The sequence below is a fragment of the Cherax quadricarinatus genome, chromosome 9 (genome assembly GCF_038502225.1).
Source record: "Cherax quadricarinatus isolate ZL_2023a chromosome 9, ASM3850222v1, whole genome shotgun sequence".
NCBI classification, from domain to species: Eukaryota; Metazoa; Arthropoda; class Malacostraca; order Decapoda; family Parastacidae; genus Cherax; species Cherax quadricarinatus.
The window spans coordinates 13,017,001-13,035,898 of NC_091300.1; the positions used below are offsets into that span (position 1 = coordinate 13,017,001).

An 18,898-nucleotide genomic window follows, 5' to 3' on the forward strand; every position below is an offset into this window, starting at 1 on the left:
GTTTCCATTTGAGAGATGTAATTTCATCCATTTTTGTACAAACGATGTATCATGTGGAAATAAATTGATTGGTTGATTTCATTAGCTGGTTTCCAGAATTGACTCCTCCTAAGGTGGGAGCTTCTACCTATATATTGAATCCTTATGGTTAACTCCTCTTTTCCATGGCATCCTTACCAGTCTGGGAATACCCCTTGTAAATCATGCACATTAACCTGTATTGTGCAAGTTTCTTGTTTATCCTAAAGTCACTCAAGTAACAGGAAACCAAGTACAGTGGACCCTCACCTAGCGATATTAATTGGTACCCGAGAACGAATATCGTCAGGCGAGTTTTTTAGCGTTAGCCGAGGCAAAGTGTTAGCGTTAAAATGTATCATTAGGCGAATTTAACGTTATGCAATGCGTTCATTAGGCGAGGGTCCACTGTACAGTATTTTATTTGTTAAGGGTGTACCATGCTCTTGAAAATACAAGTTCCCAGGGGTGGATTTAACCTATAAATTTCTTCATTCATGCAAGGTACCATCTTACTAGAAGTCTTGATAACTGATGTTTGCTCTTTCCCGCTTCCATGTTTGAAATACAGTGGACCCCCGGTTTGCGATGGCATCGCTCTCAGGAACGGATTAATATCGCAACCCGGGGGTCCACTGTATAACCTCACACTCACTCTTTCTTTATTACTTCCTTTCTCATTCTCATGCTGTTGCAGTGTACAATGATGATCCTAAAACTCCTGACGACGTTGGATATAGTACAGCAATTTTTTCCCTAACGAAATCTGAGGTCATTTACTAGACTCAGCCAGTGTTTTCACTGCCAAGTTGTATGCAGTTCTCATGGCTATTGTGCATATTGTGTTGATGTCTGCCTCATCATTCATAGTTATTTTAGACTTAAGTGCAGTCCAGAAATTTAATTCCCCTCATCCTTCGTATTTCTATGGTTATGCTGCTTTTCTAGTAAGCACAAAGACATCAGGTTTTGCTGGTCCCTGGATATGTCAATGTTTGGGGTAGCAAACAGACAGACTCGACCTCTTAGTCAGCTGCTCGTGACCTCCTGGTTTCCCATGAGCATTTCTTACACAGACTATTTTTTTTATGTTGGTCTGAGTTGGTCCACAGCAAATTGTTTTTTGTTAAACCTAATTAGGTTTTGGGAACATCATCTTATTGCTGTTGTGTTTGGGAGACTTCACTTTTCAATCTCCATATTGACCACACACTGCTCACTCATGGACACCTCATGAAAAAATACCCAGCACCACTCTTGAGTGGACTGTCAGGTTCCACTGTCACTTCATATCTTTATACATTGCCCAGCCTATCAGCAGGTATGCAGAATTCACTTCCATCGCCTTACAGCCCCAACACGCTAATAATGTACGACTTCCTTGCTGTAAGTCCCACCTCTGACACAGACTCTGGCTTTATAACAGAAACTAACTTATTATAATAACTGTGATTTTAATTTTCCTCTTACACTCTCCCCCTACCTCCACTTACCCCTGCCCTTCACTCCCTCATCACTTCTGTGGATTCCTCCTTTCATACATTCCTAACTGCAGTGTTGTATGACTTTTGGGTTTAGGTCTTCATTTGAATATACTATCATCAGCATCATTATCTTACCAGGAGAGAGGTATCAGCAGCTGTTGACACAGATATTTTCATGATCTTTGTTTTAACACTTCTGTTAAGTGGTACAATAGGAAAAAAATCCAATTTTTTATTTTAAAAACTTTTATTTTCTGAGTATTTTGGAGTACAAAAGGTTTATTTTTTCAGTACACAGATTCGGTCAGCACTTAAAAAGAAGGCCTTTGAAGATGCAGGCATTTCCCCCCAAGCTGCAGCAGCTTTACAAACTCAGCAGACTACAACTACTCAAGCATCAGCCAGTGCGGGTGGGGGAAGCATGCTTGGAGGTCGAGATGTGACTCTCAATATGCTTAATGCATCAGAATCAGAAGTGGATGTGGAGGGAATGGGTGGTGTTGGTATGGATTTTGAGGGTGCAAATGAGGTAGTTACTTCTTAATGGGTTAAGCATTTTGAAATGGAAGCACATAAAATAAGTTATGTTTTTAAAAAAAATTGTATTGTATAAAGGCATGGAAATTTATTCTCTTAAAATTATAAGCATTTGACAGTAACCCAGTTTTGAAAAATGTGAAAATTATCTACAATGTCTACAACTTTGTACTGTACAGTATTTAATATTTAACATTAACATGAAAATAAAGGAAAACTACTATTACAAAGAGTCAATATCATCACCCAATGTCTTAGGTTATTTAATATGGTGTAATGATACTAGTTCTGTGTCTCTGGAATAGTGGTTTCCTGTCACTGTTCAAAGTATTAATAACCTACAGTGCCAATTTCTTTGGCAGTGGTGTTCTTTTCAAGCTCTATTTTGTCTATTCTGTATCTATCACTTCAGTTAGATCTATCAAAAAAGATATTTTTTTGGTAGAAGCAGATCGACTGGTCCGAACCCTTGACTGGTCCGAACCCGGGACTGGTTTCAAACAGTTTCGTTGGACAATAAAGCAGACTGTAAACGGATGGGTTTGTAGGCGCCCTTATAAACACAAACATTAAAAATCAGGAACGTGACGGTAAGCTGTCCAATATACAAAAAGAGTTAGAAACAGAAATACAAATAGCTAGAGCTTCATTTAAGGTTATTAATATAATATTCAAGAGGTTGCTAGTAGAATTGCAGTAAATCAACCATTCACATCATTATGAAGCTGTGTGTAGTCTGTGGTCAGTCAAACAAACGGGCTTCCACATGGATAAATTGTCATTTTTGTGGAAATTGGTGTCACGCTCCTTGTGCAGATATCCCAGAACTAGCTACAAGCAGTATTAAAACAGAGAAGTGTTTTTGGGTATGCCCAAATGAGGAAAATCTGTGGACTAAAATCACAAGGGTATTAAAAGAGGACAACATCAAAGCTGCTTTCATAGAAAACCTGGAAGCTTTCTACAACAGATGGGAACATAAAAAGTCTGGGCTGAATGGTACTGCCCTTGATACTGGCCATGTAGTCACAAACTGTAAGGCTGGAGGTGATGTCCTGGTAGTCAGTAAATGTGGGGCTGATAGTGCTGTCCTGGGAGACAGTAATGGTGAAGCTGGAGGTGCTGTCCTGGGAGACAGAAATGGTGAAGCTGGAGATACTGTCCTGGGAGACAGTAATGGTGAAGCTGGAGATTTTGTCCAGGTAGTCGGGAATTATACGCAGGAAGGAATACATATAAATGACCTCATAGAAGACAGGAGCCATAGTAGGGAAACAAGTGTAGTCAAAGATAAGATAAAACCAATATTGCAAACAAGAAATACCGCAGGAAATAGCAAACAAGAGGACTCCAATAGCAATAGTGAGGATAAATTACCAAAAACAACTGGTGGGAGCTCCATTGTTGGTGCTAGGGAGGATAGGAATAAGACAGGGAAACATGCACCAACAGGGAATACAGTCACAGAAACCCAAGGCAAACGGAAACCAAGCCTGTGCACATACTATGCACTTGGTATCTGCTGGCATGGGAAATCTGGAAAAACAGATGGGACATGCAACTATGACCACCCTAGAAAATGTCATGTCCATATGACAACAGGAAAATGCAAACTCCCTTCCTGTAAGCTTTTTCACCCTGAAATGTGTACCTCTTCAGTACAGGAAAGACTGTGCTATAACTTAAATTGCCAGGCATACCATCTAAAGGGGACAAAAAGATACAAAACATCCAGGCCATGGGAAAACCTGGGTAGCCACAGACACTCAAGAGGGAGAGGTTTTTTAGTGCCAGGAAGGAAAAAAAACTGGCAGGAAATGGCAGAAATCGTACACCAAATCCAGTCATTCCTGGAGTGGAACCACAGTCGATGGCCTCCACTCCAAACCAACAGATACAGATACTAATGCCGGAAAAAAAATCCCCCCCCAGTACCAACAATACCACCAGTCCGATAACATTCTTCTTTGCAAATATACAGGGTCTAAAGCCAGCAACAAACAACAAAATACCTTTCATCCGTGGACTGCTTGCAGAGGCAAAGGCAATGTTCGCGGCTTTCACTGAGACCCACATAAAGGATCACTTGGACAACGAAATATGGATCCCAGGTTACAACCTATACAGATGTGACAGAGTGAACAGGCAAAAGGGGGGGGTTGGCCTGTACATTGCAGAGTCACTTGTTTGCACAGAACTGCTTAATGCCTCAAATGACGTAGTGGAAGTTTTAGCAGTAAAGGTCGAGAACCAAAACCTAGTCATTGTGGTAGTCTACAAGCCTCCGGATGCAACTTCCCAGCAATTCCAGGAACAGCTGTTAAAAATTGACCACTGTCTGGAAAATCTTCCAGCTCCTGCACCCAACATCTTGCTCCTGGGGGATTTCAACTTAAGGCACCTAAAATGGAGGAATATAGCAAATAATATTGTTGCAGAAATAACACCAGGAGGCAGCTCTGATGAAAACTCACACTCACACGAGCTTTTAAATCTCTGCACAAAATTCAATTTAAACCAGCAAATAATAGAGCCTACTAGACTGGAGAATACACTAGACCTCATATTCACTAACAATGATGATCTGATAAGAAATGTCACCATATCAAAAACAATATACTCAGATCACAACATAATTGAGGTTCAGACATGTATGCGTGGAGCCCCAGACCGACAAAATGAGACTAGTCACGAGGGAGCATTCACCAAATTCAACTTCAATAACAAAAACATAAAGTGGGACCAAGTAAACCAAGTCCTAACCGATATAAGCTGGGAAGATATACTAAGCAACACAGACCCAAACTTATGCCTAGAACAGATTAACTCGGTGGCACTCGATGTATGCACAAGGCTTATTCCTCTAAGAAAAAGGAGGAGTAGATGTAAAATAGAAAGAGACAGGCGCTCCCTTTACAGGCGACGGAAAAGAATAACAGAGCGGCTAAAAGAGGTCAATATATCTGAAATGCGCAGGGAGACACTGGTCAGAGAAATAGCAAGCATCGAACTTAAGCTAAAAGAATCCTTTAGGAGTCAGGAATCGCGGGAAGAACTAAAAGCCATAAATGAAATCGAAAGAAACCCAAAGTATTTCTTCTCCTATGCCAAATCAAAATCGAGAACAACGTCCAGTATTGGGCCCCTACTTAAACAAGATGGGTCCTACACAGATGACAGCAAGGAAATGAGTGAGCTACTCAAGTCCCAATATGACTCAGTTTTTAGCAAGCCGCTAACCAGACTGAGAGTCGAAGATCAAAATGAATTTTTTATGAGAGAGCCACAAAATTTGATTAACACAAGCCTATCCGATGTTATCCTGACGCCAAATGACTTCGAACAGGCGATAAATGACATGCCCATGCACTCTGCCCCAGGGCCAGACTCATGGAACTCTGTGTTCATCAAGAACTGCAAGAAGCCCCTATCACGAGCCTTTTCCATCCTATGGAGAGGGAGCATGGACACGGGGGTCGTCCCACAGTTACTAAAAACAACAGACATAGCCCCACTCCACAAAGGGGGCAGTAAAGCAACAGCAAAGAACTACAGACCAATAGCACTAACATCCCATATCATAAAAATCTTTGAAAGGGTCCTAAGAAGCAAGATCACCACGCATCTAGAAACCCATCAGTTACACAACCCAGGGCAACATGGGTTTAGAACAGGTCGCTCCTGTCTGTCTCAACTATTGGACCACTACGACAAGGTCCTAAATGCACTAGAAGACAAAAAGAATGCAGATGTAATATATACAGACTTTGCAAAAGCCTTCGACAAGTGTGACCATGGCGTAATAGCGCACAAAATGCGTGCTAAAGGAATAACAGGAAAAGTCGGTCGATGGATCTATAATTTCCTCACTAACAGAACACAGAGAGTAGTCGTCAACAGAGTAAAGTCCGAGGCAGCTACGGTGAAAAGCTCTGTTCCACAAGGCACAGTACTCGCTCCCATCTTGTTCCTCATCCTTATATCCGACATAGACAAGGATGTCAGCCACAGCACCGTGTCTTCCTTTGCAGATGACACCCGAATCTGCATGACAGTGTCTTCCATTGCAGACACTGCAAAGCTCCAGGCAGACATCAACCAAATCTTTCAGTGGGCTGCAGAAAACAATATGAAGTTCAACGATGAGAAATTTCAATTACTCAGATATGGTAAACATGAGGAAATTAAATCGTCATCAGAGTACAAAACAAATTCTGGCCACAAAATAGAGCGAAACACCAACGTCAAAGACCTGGGAGTGATCATGTCGGAGGATCTCACCTTCAAGGACCATAACATTGTATCAATCGCATCTGCTAGAAAAATGACAGGATGGATAATGAGAACCTTCAAAACTAGGGAGGCCAAGCCCATGATGACACTCTTCAGGTCACTTGTTCTATCTAGGCTGGAATATTGCTGCACACTAACAGCACCTTTCAAGGCAGGTGAAATTGCCGACCTAGAAAATGTACAGAGAACTTTCACGGCACGCATAACGGAGATAAAACACCTCAATTATTGGGAGCGCTTGAGGTTCCTAAACCTGTATTCCCTGGAACGCAGGAGGGAGAGATACATGATTATATACACCTGGAAAATCCTAGAGGGACTAGTACCGAACTTGCACACGAAAATCACTCATTACGAAAGCAAAAGACTTGGCAGACGATGCACCATCCCCCCAATGAAAAGCAGGGGTGTCACTAGCACGTTAAGAGACCATACAATAAGTGTCAGGGGCCCGAGACTGTTCAACTGCCTCCCAGCACACATAAGGGGGATTACCAACAGACCCCTGGCAGTCTTCAAGCTGGCACTGGACAAGCACCTAAAGTCAGTTCCGGATCAGCCGGGCTGTAGCTCGTATGTTGGTTTGCGTGCAGCCAGCAGCAACAGCCTGGTTGATCAGGCTGTGATCCACCAGGAGGCCTGGTCTCAGACCGGGCCGCGGGGGCGTTGACCCCCGGAACTCTCTCCAGGTAAACTCCAGGTAATTCTTGCCACATATATATTTAATATATTCAAATATTATTACAGTATACAGTCTGCTACATTGTGGTATTTGTATGAGGGTTGTTGAGGTGGTTCGGACATGTAGAGAGAATGGAGCGAAACAGAATGACTTAAAGAGTGTATTAGTCTGTAGTGGAAGGAAGGCGGGGTAGGGGTTGGCCTAGGAAAGGTTGGAGAGAGGGGGTAAAGGAGGTTTTGTGTGCAAGGGGCTTGGACTTCCAGCAGGCATGCGTGAGCGTGTTTGATAGGAGTGAATGGAGACAAATGGTTTTTAATACTTGACGTGCTGTTGGAGTGTGAGCAAAGTAACATTTATGAAGGGGTTCAGGGAAACCGGCAGGCCGGACTTGAGTCCTGGAGATGGGAAGTACAGTGCCTGCACTCTGAAGGAGGGGTGTTAATGTTGCAGTTTAAAAACTGTAGTGTAAAGCACCCTTCTGGCAAGACAGTGATGGAGTGAATTATGGTGAAAGTTTTTCTTTTTCGGGCCACCCTGCCTTGGTGGGAATCGGCCAGTGTGATAATAAAAAAAAATAAAAAAAAAGTTTCTTCTGTATAGGAAAATGCTTTTTTTAAATGAGTTCTTTTTTTTTATCATATTTTCATCATTTGTCTTTGTCATGTCAGGTTCAGATTGGCAAAATGTATAATATGATTCAGTTGATTTCCTTCAAGGTGGGTCCCTTGCTGCAGCAAAGGGATTCTTAATTTGAGGAATTGAACCTCTTGCCCTTGTTTAAAAATCCAAATGCTGTAACCCTTAACTTTGTGTCTCCATTTGGCCTCGGTGGGGAAGATTTCCTCCTTTTGTAAAATCCACCTCCTAGACAGAGGGAAAAAGGACTGCTGTCAGCCATGATTGAATGTAGCTTCTGTTGATAGTGTTGCTGTAGTTGTTACTCCACTTGATGAAGTAAGATCAACTTGGAGTGTGTCAGGTGACCTTGCTGGGGGACATTGGTTGGCCATCTGGAAGAACTTCTGGAGGTTGCCAATAGTGGCAACTAAGGATGTATGACTCCTGGCATTCATTTGGTTTGCCCACCACCAATATTAGTTGAAAGAAGATCGCATGATTAGTGGTTTTGTATATTCAGGCAGGGTCTCTAAACCTAGCTCAGTCAATTCTGGAGGTACCATCATGGTGTTGTTCACCAAGTAGGGTAAGAAGTGGTTGCTAGGTTTAACAACTCTGCTTGTTGCAACAAAAGCAACCTTGGTTCAAGGTGGGTATGTGGTTTCTTTTTGTCTCTTCTAAGAATTAATCCTCCACTTTTTTTTCTTCATTAGTGAGTTTTTTTTTATTATTATCACACTGGCCGATTCCCACCAAGGCAGGGTGGCCCGAAAAAGAAAAACTTTCACCATCATTCACTCCATCACTGTCTTGCCAGAAGGGTGCTTTACACTACAGTTTTTAAACTGCAACATTAACACCCCTCCTTCAGAGTGCAGGCACTGTACTTCCCATCTCCAGGACTCAAGTCCGGCTTGCCGGTTTCCCTGAACCCCTTCATAAATGTTACTTTGCTCACACTCCAACAGCACGTCAAGTATTAAAAACCATTTGTCTCCATTCACTCCTATCAAACACGCTCACGCATACCTGCTGGAAGTCCAAGCCCCTCGCACACAAAACCTCCTTTACCCCCTCCCTCCAACCTTTCCTAGGCCGACCCCTACCCCGCCTTCCTTCCACTACAGACTGATACACTCTTGAAGTCATTCTGTTTCGCTCCATTCTCTCTACATGTCTGAACCACCTCAACAACCCTTCCTCAGCCCTCTGGACAACAGTTTTGGTAATCCCGCACCTCCTCCTAACTTCCAAACTACGAATTCTCTGCATTATATTCACACCACACATTGCCCTCAGACATGACATCTCCACTGCCTCCAGCCTTCTCCTCGCTGCAACATTCATCACCCATGCTTCACACCCATATAAGAGCGTTGGTAAAACTATACTCTCATACATTCCCCTCTTTGCCTCCTGATCCCTAGTGACCATGACACCCTCTATTAGCCACTGTACTGCTATGAACTCTCCTCAGAACCTGGAATGGTTTTTGAGCAATTCTTTGTTGCCAGAATCCAGTACAGGAGGGCCCGCTAATACAGCAGATTAGGTTCCAGGCTAATACTGTAAAGTGAAAATCACTGTGAAGTGAAACAGTCTTCTTTTTACTTTCGTATGCATATAAAAGCCTGATAATGTGTTTACACATCATACATTAAGCGAGCAATAGAGCCAGGCCCTAAAAAATGCATATATAGCACACACATTACTTACCTTAAAATATTTTTCTACTTGGCTTACAGTGAGTGGTGAATATATTTATTGTAGGTAGCCTGAATAAATGAAAAATGGGTATAATTGAAAACCACCATATTTGCGAAACACCGTAAAGCAGGGGCTCTCCTGTACTGATCTTCTATCTGGTACCTCTGACTGCTGTACCTTGACTATAGAACTGGCTTCCCCCCCTTACATAATAATTCACAGATTGTCCTCACACCAATGGACAAGAGTGGCTCAAAACCATCTGCCAAGAGATAGCAACATACCAACAAAAACAGTGATATTATACACATACTACAATCACACACACTAACACTGACAGAAAAGTTTCAGACATGACAATGAACAAGAATTCTTTTTCCTCTGAAACATACCTGAATGACCACATATGCAAGAACTCTCAATACATTTTTGGCCAAGACATATACTTCCATCCTCTAAAAAGTCAGATGCACATTGAGTTAATGATGCTGACCTGACTAAAGATCCTTTCAGGTTTAGCACTTAGTTTGAATTTACTATTATTATTATTGACCAAGCTAATAAATTAATTTGGCTTGACACAGTATCCAGGACCGCATTATCACCCCACCTTCAGTGCTGTATAATGGTTTGCATCCTTCATGTGATTTTACAGCAAAATAGACTGTGCTTCTGACATACAAAAACATTAAGAATTGCAATGCTTCCCAATCACTATGAGCAAAATTTACGTCTGCTCCACTTGCATGTTATACTTGACCAGTATTTATTTATTTATTTATTTATTTAGAAATTTTAGCATACAAACAGAGGTACAAAAAATACAGGTAAGAGCAGCATGCCAAAGCCACTTATATGCATAGCATTACGGGCTGGCTTAAAATTAACTTAAGATTAACTAAGCAATGATGAAATCAGTGATAAGACATTATTGTAAACAGATAACTATAAAATACAAATGAGTATTACAAAGACAGGTCCTATGGTTGCATGCATTGCTGTTCATTCAGTAGAATGGAGTATTCTGTTAGGTAGTGTATTTAAAAAAAATAACAAAGTTAGGTTTAACATTTGTGTGATATAATTGTGAGTAACATTTAGGATATACAATTTATATGGTTCAGTTATTCAGTATTTATTTGGTTTTGAGTGAGTAAGTGAACTTTGAGAAGAGACTTGAATTTATAAACAGGTAGTGTTTCTTTTATATTTACAGGTAATGAATTCCAGATTTTAGGGCCTTTTATGTGCATTGAGTTTTTGCATAGTGTGAGATGGACACGAGGAACATCAAAGAGTGATCTGTGCCTTGTATTATGGTCATGTGTTCTGTTGAGGTTGGCAAGGAGATGTTTGAGGGGAGGGTTAATATCAGAGTTGAGTATAGTTAAAATGATGTTCGATAGCCAAGAACTTTCCCCGTCAGTATATGCAGCAGGTCAACACCTGCTAGTGAAGGAACAAACCCACACAACAGCAGTGTTGCAACTGCTGGCACTGTGGCACCAAGCAAAATACTGCAGAATAAATCAAAATGCCCTACAATCCCCTGGAAAATTGGCAAAAATTTAATATTTCCTCTACTTTGAGCTTGATTTCAACTTACTTCCAGTCTTGAAACCAACCAAAATCAACTCTATTTCAGTATACAGTAGACCCTCATATTACACGGTAGTTACGTTCCTGAAAATGCCGTGTTACGTAAAATCCGTGTTATATGAACTGAAGAACTTGTGGGGGAAAAATAGGTTTACGTTCCTGCCCCCCCCCCCCCCCGAAAAGCCAAACACCTTTTTTTATTTAGACATCCAGATCTTACATAAATAAAAATGATAATGTTGTTTTTGTTGCTTAAGGCTACATACACAACAGAAATAATAATTTTTTTTTTTTTTTTTTTTTTTTCAACAAGTCGGTCGTCTCCCACCGAGGCAGGGTGACCCACAAAAAAGAAAGAAAATCCCCAAAAAGAAAATACTTTCATCATCATTCAACACTTTCACCACACTCACACATTATCACTGCTTTTGCAGAGGTGCTCAGAATATAACAGTTTAGAAGCATATACGTATAGAGATACACAACATATCCCTCCAAACTGCCAATATCCCAAACCCCTCCTTTAAAGTGCAGGCATTGTACTTCCCATTTCCAGGACTCAAGTCCGACTATATGAAAATAACCGGTTTCCCTGAATCCCTTCACTAAATATTACCCTGCTCACACTCCAACAGATCGTCAGGTCCCAAGTATCATTCGTCTCCATTCACTCCTATCTAACACGCTCATGCACGCTTGCTGGAAGTCCAAGCCCCTCACCCACAAAACCTCCTTTACCCCCTCTTTCCAACCCTTTCGAGGACGACCCCTACCCCTCTTTCCTTCCCCTATAGATTTATATGCTTTCCATGTCATTCTACTTTGATTCATTCTCTCTAAATGACCAAACCACCTCAACAACCCCTCTTCTGCCCTCTGACTAATGCTTTTATTAACTCCACACCTTCTCCTAATTTCCACACTCCGAATTTTCTGCATAATATTTACACCGCACATTGCCCTTAGACAGGACATCTCCACTGCCTCCAACCGTCTCCTCGCTGCTGCATTTACCACCCAAGCTTCACATCCATATAAGAGTGTTGGTACTACTATACTTTCATACATTCCCTTCTTTGCCTCCATAGATAACGTTTTTTGACTCCACATATACCTCAACGCACCACTCACCTTTTTTCCCTCATCAATTCTATGATTCACCTCATCCTTCATAAATCCATCCGCTGACACGTCAACTCCCAAGTATCTGAAAACATTCACTTCTTCCATACTCCTCCTCCCCAATTTGATATCCAATTTTTCTTTATCTAAATCATTTGATACCCTCATCACCTTACTCTTTTCTATGTTCACTTTCAACTTTCTACCTTTACACACATTCTCAAACTCATCCACTAACCTTTGCAATTTTTCTTTAGAATCTCCCATAAGCACAGTATCATCAGCAAAAAGTAACTGTGTCAATTCCCATTTTGAATTTGATTCCCCATAATTTAATCCCACCCCTCTCCCGAACACCCTAGCATTTACTTCTTTTACAACCCCATCTATAAATATATTAAACAACCATGGTGACATTACACATCCCTGTCTAAGACCTACTTTTACCGGGAAGTATTCTCCCTCTCTTCTACACACCCTAACCTGGGCCTCACTATCCTCATAAAAGCTCTTTACAGCATTTAGTAACTTACCACCTATTCCATAAACTTGCAACATCTGCCACATTGCTCCTCTATCCACTCTATCATATGCCTTTTCTAAATCCATAAATGCAATAAAAACTTCCCTACCTTTATCTAAATACTGTTCACATATATGCTTCAATGTAAACACTTGATCTACACATCCCCTACCCACTCTGAAACCTCCTTGTTCGTCCGCAATTCTACATTCTGTCTTACCTCTAATTCTTTCAATTATAACCCTACCGTATACTTTTCCTGGTATACTCAGTAAACTTATTCCTCTATAATTTTTACAATCTCTTTTGTCCCCTTTCCCTTTATATAAAGGGACTATACATGCTCTCCGCCAATCCCTAGGTACCTTCCCCTCTTTCATACATTTGTTAAACAAAAGTACCAACCACTCCAACACTATATCCCCCCCTGCTTTTAACATTTCTGTCATGATCCCATCAGTTCCAGCTGCTTTACCCCCTTTCATTCTACGTAATGCCTCACGTACCTCCACCACACTTACAGTCTGCTCTTCTTCACTCCTAAAAGATGGTATACCTCCCTGGCCAGTGCATGAAATTACCGCCTCCCTTTCTTCCTTAACATTTAAAAGTTCCTCAAAATATTCTCGCCATCTACCTAATACCTCCCTCTCCCCATCTACTAACTCCCCTACTCTGTTTTTAACTGACAAATCCATACTTTCCCTAGGCTTTCTTAACTTGTTTAACTCACTCCAAAATTTTTTCTTATTTTCATTAAAATTTCTTGACAGTGCCTCTCCACTCTTTCATCTGCTCTCCTTTTGCACTCTCTCACCACTCTCTTCACCTTTCTTTTACTCTCCATATACTCTGCTCTTCTTATAACACTTCTGCTTTGTAAAAACCTCTCGTAAGCTACCTTTTTCTCTTTTATCACACCCTTTACTTCATCATTCCACCAATCACTCCTCTTTCCTCCTGCCCCCACCCTCCTATAACCACAAACTTCTGCCCCACATTCTAATACTGCATTTTTAAAACTATTCCAACCCTCTTCAACCCCCCCACTACTCATCTTTGCACTAGCCCACCTTTCTGCCAATAGTCGCTTATATCTCGCCCGAACTTCCTCCTCCCTTAGTTTATACACTTTCACCTCCCTCTTACTTGTTGTTGCCACCTTCCTCTTTTCCCATCTACCTCTTACTCTAACTGTAGCTACAACTAAATAATGATCCGATATATCAGTTGCCCCTCTATAAACATGTACATCCTGGAGCCTACCCATCAACCTTTTATCCACCAATACATAATCTAACAAACTACTTTCATTACGTGCTACATCATACCTTGTATATTTATTTATCCTCTTTTTCATAAAATATGTATTACTTATTACCAAATTTCTTTCTACACATAGCTCAATTAAAGGCTCCCCATTTACATTTACCCCTGGCACCCCAAAATTACCTACTACTCCCTCCATAACATTTTTACCCACTTTAGCATTGAAATCCCCAACCACCATTACTCTCACACTTGATTCAAAACTCCCCACGCATTCACTCAACATTTCCCAGAATCTCTCTCTCTCCTCTACACTTCTCTCTTCTCCAGGTGCATACACGCTTACTATAACCCACTTTTCACATCCAATCTTTATTTTACTCCACATAATCCTTGAATTTATACATTTGTAGTCCCTCTTTTCCTGCCATAGCTTATCCTTCAACATTATTGCTACTCCTTCTTTAGCTCTAACTCTATTTGAAACCCCTGACCTAATCCCATTTATTCCTCTCCATTGAAACTCTCCCACCCCCTTCAGCTTTGTTTCACTTAAAGCCAGGACATCCAGTTTCTTCTCATTCATAACATCCACAATCATCTCTTTCTTATCATTTGCACAACATCCACGCACATTCAGACTTCCCACTTTGACAATTTTCTTCTTCTTATTCTTTTTAGTAATCTTTACAGGAAAAGGGGTTACTAGCCCATTGTTCCCGGCATTTTAGTTGACTTTTACAACACGCATGGCTTACGGAGGAAAGATTCTTATTCCACTTCCCCATGGATATAAAAGGAAAAGTAATAAGACCAAGAACTATTAAGATAAAATCAAAGAAAACTCAGATGAGTGTGTATAAATAAACGTGTACATGTATGTGTAGTGTGACCTAAGTGTAAGTAGAAGTAGCAAGACGTACCTGTAATCTTGCATATTTATGAGACAGACAAAAGACACCAGCAATCCTACCATCATGTAAAACAATTACAGGCTTTCGTTTTACACTCACTTGGCAGGACGGTAGTACCTCCCTGGGTGGTTGCTGTCTACCAACCTACTACCTTGAAGAAATAATAATATTTACCTTAAATTGTGGTTGCTGGTATATGTCCGCGATTGTGAAGAGAGTGGAGATGCATGGTGTGGCCCTACTGGGCTGAGGTGAATGGTTGTTGCTTGTCAGCAGAAGTGGATTGTTGAGGTTCTGGTACTAAAGTCGATGGTTGTATTGGAGTGTGCATAAATTCTATAATGGATCTCTAGCTTCTTTTACCCTGCAGTACATTATACATTATTTTAGAAGCTTGTTACTGCCAGGTTGGAGTCAGAGTCCATTGATGCAACTAGTTTTTCATAACTTTTCTTGTGTAATTACACTTGAATGACTTAATAACTCCCAGATCCAGTGGTTGTATTAAAGATGTTGTATTTGGAGGTAAAAAATAAAACTTTTACATGTGGGGTCACATCCAGCAAAGCTTCTGGATGAGTATGGGAATTATCAAGAATGAAGAGAGCCATGAATGCAAGGTTCTTGCTGTGCAGGTAAAACTTGACTTCAGGAATAAAGTGATGCTTAAACCAGTCAATAAATACAGTGGACCCCCGCATAACGATTACCTCCAAATGCGACCAATTATGTACGTGTATTTATGTAAGTGCGTTTGTACGTGTATGTTTGGGGGTCTGGAATGGACTAATCTACTTCACAATATTCCTTATGGGAACAAATTCGCTCAGTACTGGCACCTGAACATACTTCTGGAGTGAAAAAATATCGTTAACCGGGGGTCCACTGTATTTCCTCTGTCATCCATGCTGACTGGTTTGACCTCCAAATTACTAGTAAGGTGTTTTTTGTACACCTTTCAAAGCACAAGGATTCTTAGAGTGATAAATAACCATGTGCTTACACTTGAAATCACCTGATGCATTACCGTAAAGGAGCAAGGTGAAGTGATCCTTTGCTGCCTTGAAGCCCGGTGCAGCTTCACGGAAACAGTGGTCCCACCCACAGCTAGGGAAATGTCTCACAGGCAACACTTCAGATTTTTTCCCCTCCCACAAACCAAACCATGTTAAGTTAATTTTATGAAGTGTTGTATAAAATTATGCCGCAATTTTTCAGTATTATAATAACCAGAATGTGCCAAATAAATCTGTGTAATATGAGGGTCTACTGTATCTTCTATTCTATCAAATGATAGCAAGAAACAGCCAGCAAAAGTTCTTATTATAAACCAAACACAAGGTCAGAGCTCCGATTTCCCATAATGCACATGCGAGGCAGAATTCTTTTTATACTGTGCACACCCACCAAACTGACCCACTCTTGTATTAGGCCAAAATTTACAGCTCAGCTTATCCTTTGGAGCTGAGCTCAAAATGTAAATCTGTGCGAGGGACCCTGGCATCAATGATGTAGACCTATTGATGGACAGTGAAAGGGTTAGAGGAGGAGGGTTGCTTGTATAACCAGACAGTAACCCAATTCTGCTTGCAGGGAAGAGCACCACACACCTTTGCCAGAGTTGCCTGGTATCTCCATGTCCATTAGTGCCAGGAATTACGTCAATGTCTGTGGGTCTTTTGATCTTTCTCAGCAAACATCTTTTTACTGCAGAATCAACATGATGCCATTGCCTTCAGTATTTTGTTTGCTTCCAAGATCTTCATGACCCTCATATATACAGAAAAATCACAGGCATTAGTAAAGCTAATTTAATAAATAATAGACTCAATTTAGTATGGACTTTTAATCTCTGTATCTGATCTTGGGTTATGCCTCTTAATTTACCCCCTCTCCTTTTTTCACCCCTTATATATGTACATGCTTGCATGCGTTCATGTGTGTGTGCGCACATGTATGTATGTGTGTATGTATGTATGTAAACTCATGGTTTGAAAGAGCATGCAGTGGACCCTCCCTTTTCGTTGGGTTCTGTTTTCATTAGTTTCAGTTATCGCTGACTTTTTTCGTAAAAATATTGGCTCAGTTTTCGTTACTTTCCTCTGTTCTCATCAGTGGTATGGTACCTGTCTGAGTACCGCACGCACACAAAGCCTCCCACACGTGCATTCTGAGGCAGTGTTGCTTTGTTTCTTGGTGAGTCAACATTATCCTACGAGGTCATAGGAAACATTTCATAATAATTCATTGTTTTTTTGCATTCGTTTATTCTGTGTGACTGCTAAATAAGTTACCATGGGCCCAAAGAAAGTTGCTAGTGCCAGCCCATTGATAAAGAAGGTGAGAAACACGATAGTATTCAAGAAAAAATTTGTAACAAAGTACCAAAATGGAGGAGGAAGAGGGGAGAATGTTCCTTCTTCAGTGATTCTACGATATGTACGATACTAAAATAGCAGGAATTGATAAAGGCTATAGCTCCAGCCAGCGATAAAGTGTAGCATTAACAGTGTAGCAAGTAAGTTAAGCGATTAAGTGATAGAAAAAGGATGAAACGAAAGTAACTTAACTTCAATGTTATTGGAGGTATATAGGGCCACTGACAACTATGGAAAGCTGCATAGCCTGACATAACCCCATGTGGAATGTACAATATATATACTGTATATTCAACAAACCGGCCGTATCCCACCAAGGCAGGATGACCCAAAAAGAAAAATGAAAGTTTCTCTCTTTAAATTTAGTAATTTATACAAGAGAAAGGGTTACTAGCCCCTTGCCCCCGGCATTTTAGTTGCCTCTTACAACAACGCCTTTAATCCGTTCCAGAGAGCTAGCCTTTAGCCGAATTAACTTTCCCCCGTAAGAAATAATGGAAATTTAATTAGTCCATTCCAGACACCCAAAAGTATTAAACAAAATAATTTTTTTTTACATGAAATGTACATTTCCCTACACAGAAAACAGTGATACATGAACAATAAACAATACTGAAATGACACTTACCTTTATTGTGGACTTGTTGATGAGTGATGAGACAGGAGGAGGGGAGAGGATGAAGGTGTACTAGTGTTTGGAAGGGGAATCCCCTTCCATAAAGACTTAAGGTAACAAGTCCTTTTCTGGGGTTACCTCCCTTCTTGGTTTTTTAATGCCACTGGGAACAATTTTAGTTACTGGACCGCTGTCGCACAAAATATTTGTCCAGAGAGCTCTGTTTCTTGCATCCCTTTAAGATTTCCCTAAAATGAGACACGAGTGTCATTGTACGTGTTGCCAATACGGCTTGCAACAGCTGTGTAAGGATAATATTCTTCCATAAATGCTTGCAACTTTGTCCACATTGTACACATTTCCTTAAACTTTGATGAAGGCAACTTCACCAGTCTCTCTTCCTCCTCCTCTGAAGCAAATTCCTGAGCTGTGATCTGTTGCTGTTGCACCTGAAGCTCTTGCAGCTCTGTAGTGGTTAGCTCTTCATTGTTGTCCTCCACCAACTCTTCCACATCCTCACCACTAACCTCCAACCCCATGGACTTCCCCAATGCCACAATAGATTCCACAGCTGGCATAGGCTCCTCAGGGTTAGCCCCAAACCCTTCAAAATTCCTCTTGTACACATTCTGGCCACAATTTTTTCCAAGCAGATTTCAAAGTCCTGCAAGTCACTCCCTCCCAAGCCTTACCTATAAGGTTTATGCAGTTGAGGATACTGAAGTGATCTTTCTGGAACTCTCTTAGGGTCAATTCAGTGTCTGAGATCACTTCAAAGCACTTTTGAAACACTGTTTTGGTGTACAGTTTTTTGAAGTTTGAAATGACCTGCTGGTCCATGGGCTGGAGGAGAGGAGCGGTATTAGGAGGTAAAAATTTCACTTTGATGAAGCTCAGCTCCCTCGCAATTTGCTCTTGCAAGTCGTGAGGATGAGCAGGAGCATTGTCCATTACCAGGGGGCACTTGAGTGACAATTTATTTTCCAGGAGGTACTTTTTCACAATGGGGCCAAACACGTCGTAGAACCAGTCACGAAAATGTCCCTAGTGACCCGTGCCTTACTGTTTGCTCTCCACATCACACACAATTTAGTCTTGAAGACATTGTTTTTCTTGAACACACTGGGAGTTTCAGAGT

At 41.0% G+C, this 18,898-nt stretch overlaps 1 protein-coding gene across 2 annotated transcripts in view; it reads left to right on the forward strand.

Annotated features, from left to right (window-relative positions):
* LOC128686237 (chromatin complexes subunit BAP18) overlaps positions 1-2,262 on the forward strand; it is a 37,002-nt gene extending 34,740 nt beyond the window's left edge. For both annotated transcript variants that reach the window (XM_070083242.1, XM_070083241.1), the window contains one exon: positions 1,794-2,262. In XM_070083242.1, the coding sequence (XP_069939343.1) occupies positions 1,794-2,046 (253 nt within the window). In that variant the 3' untranslated portion in view covers positions 2,047-2,262. The remainder of the gene's footprint in view (positions 1-1,793) is intronic.
* Positions 2,263-18,898: the final 16,636 nt, after the last annotated feature.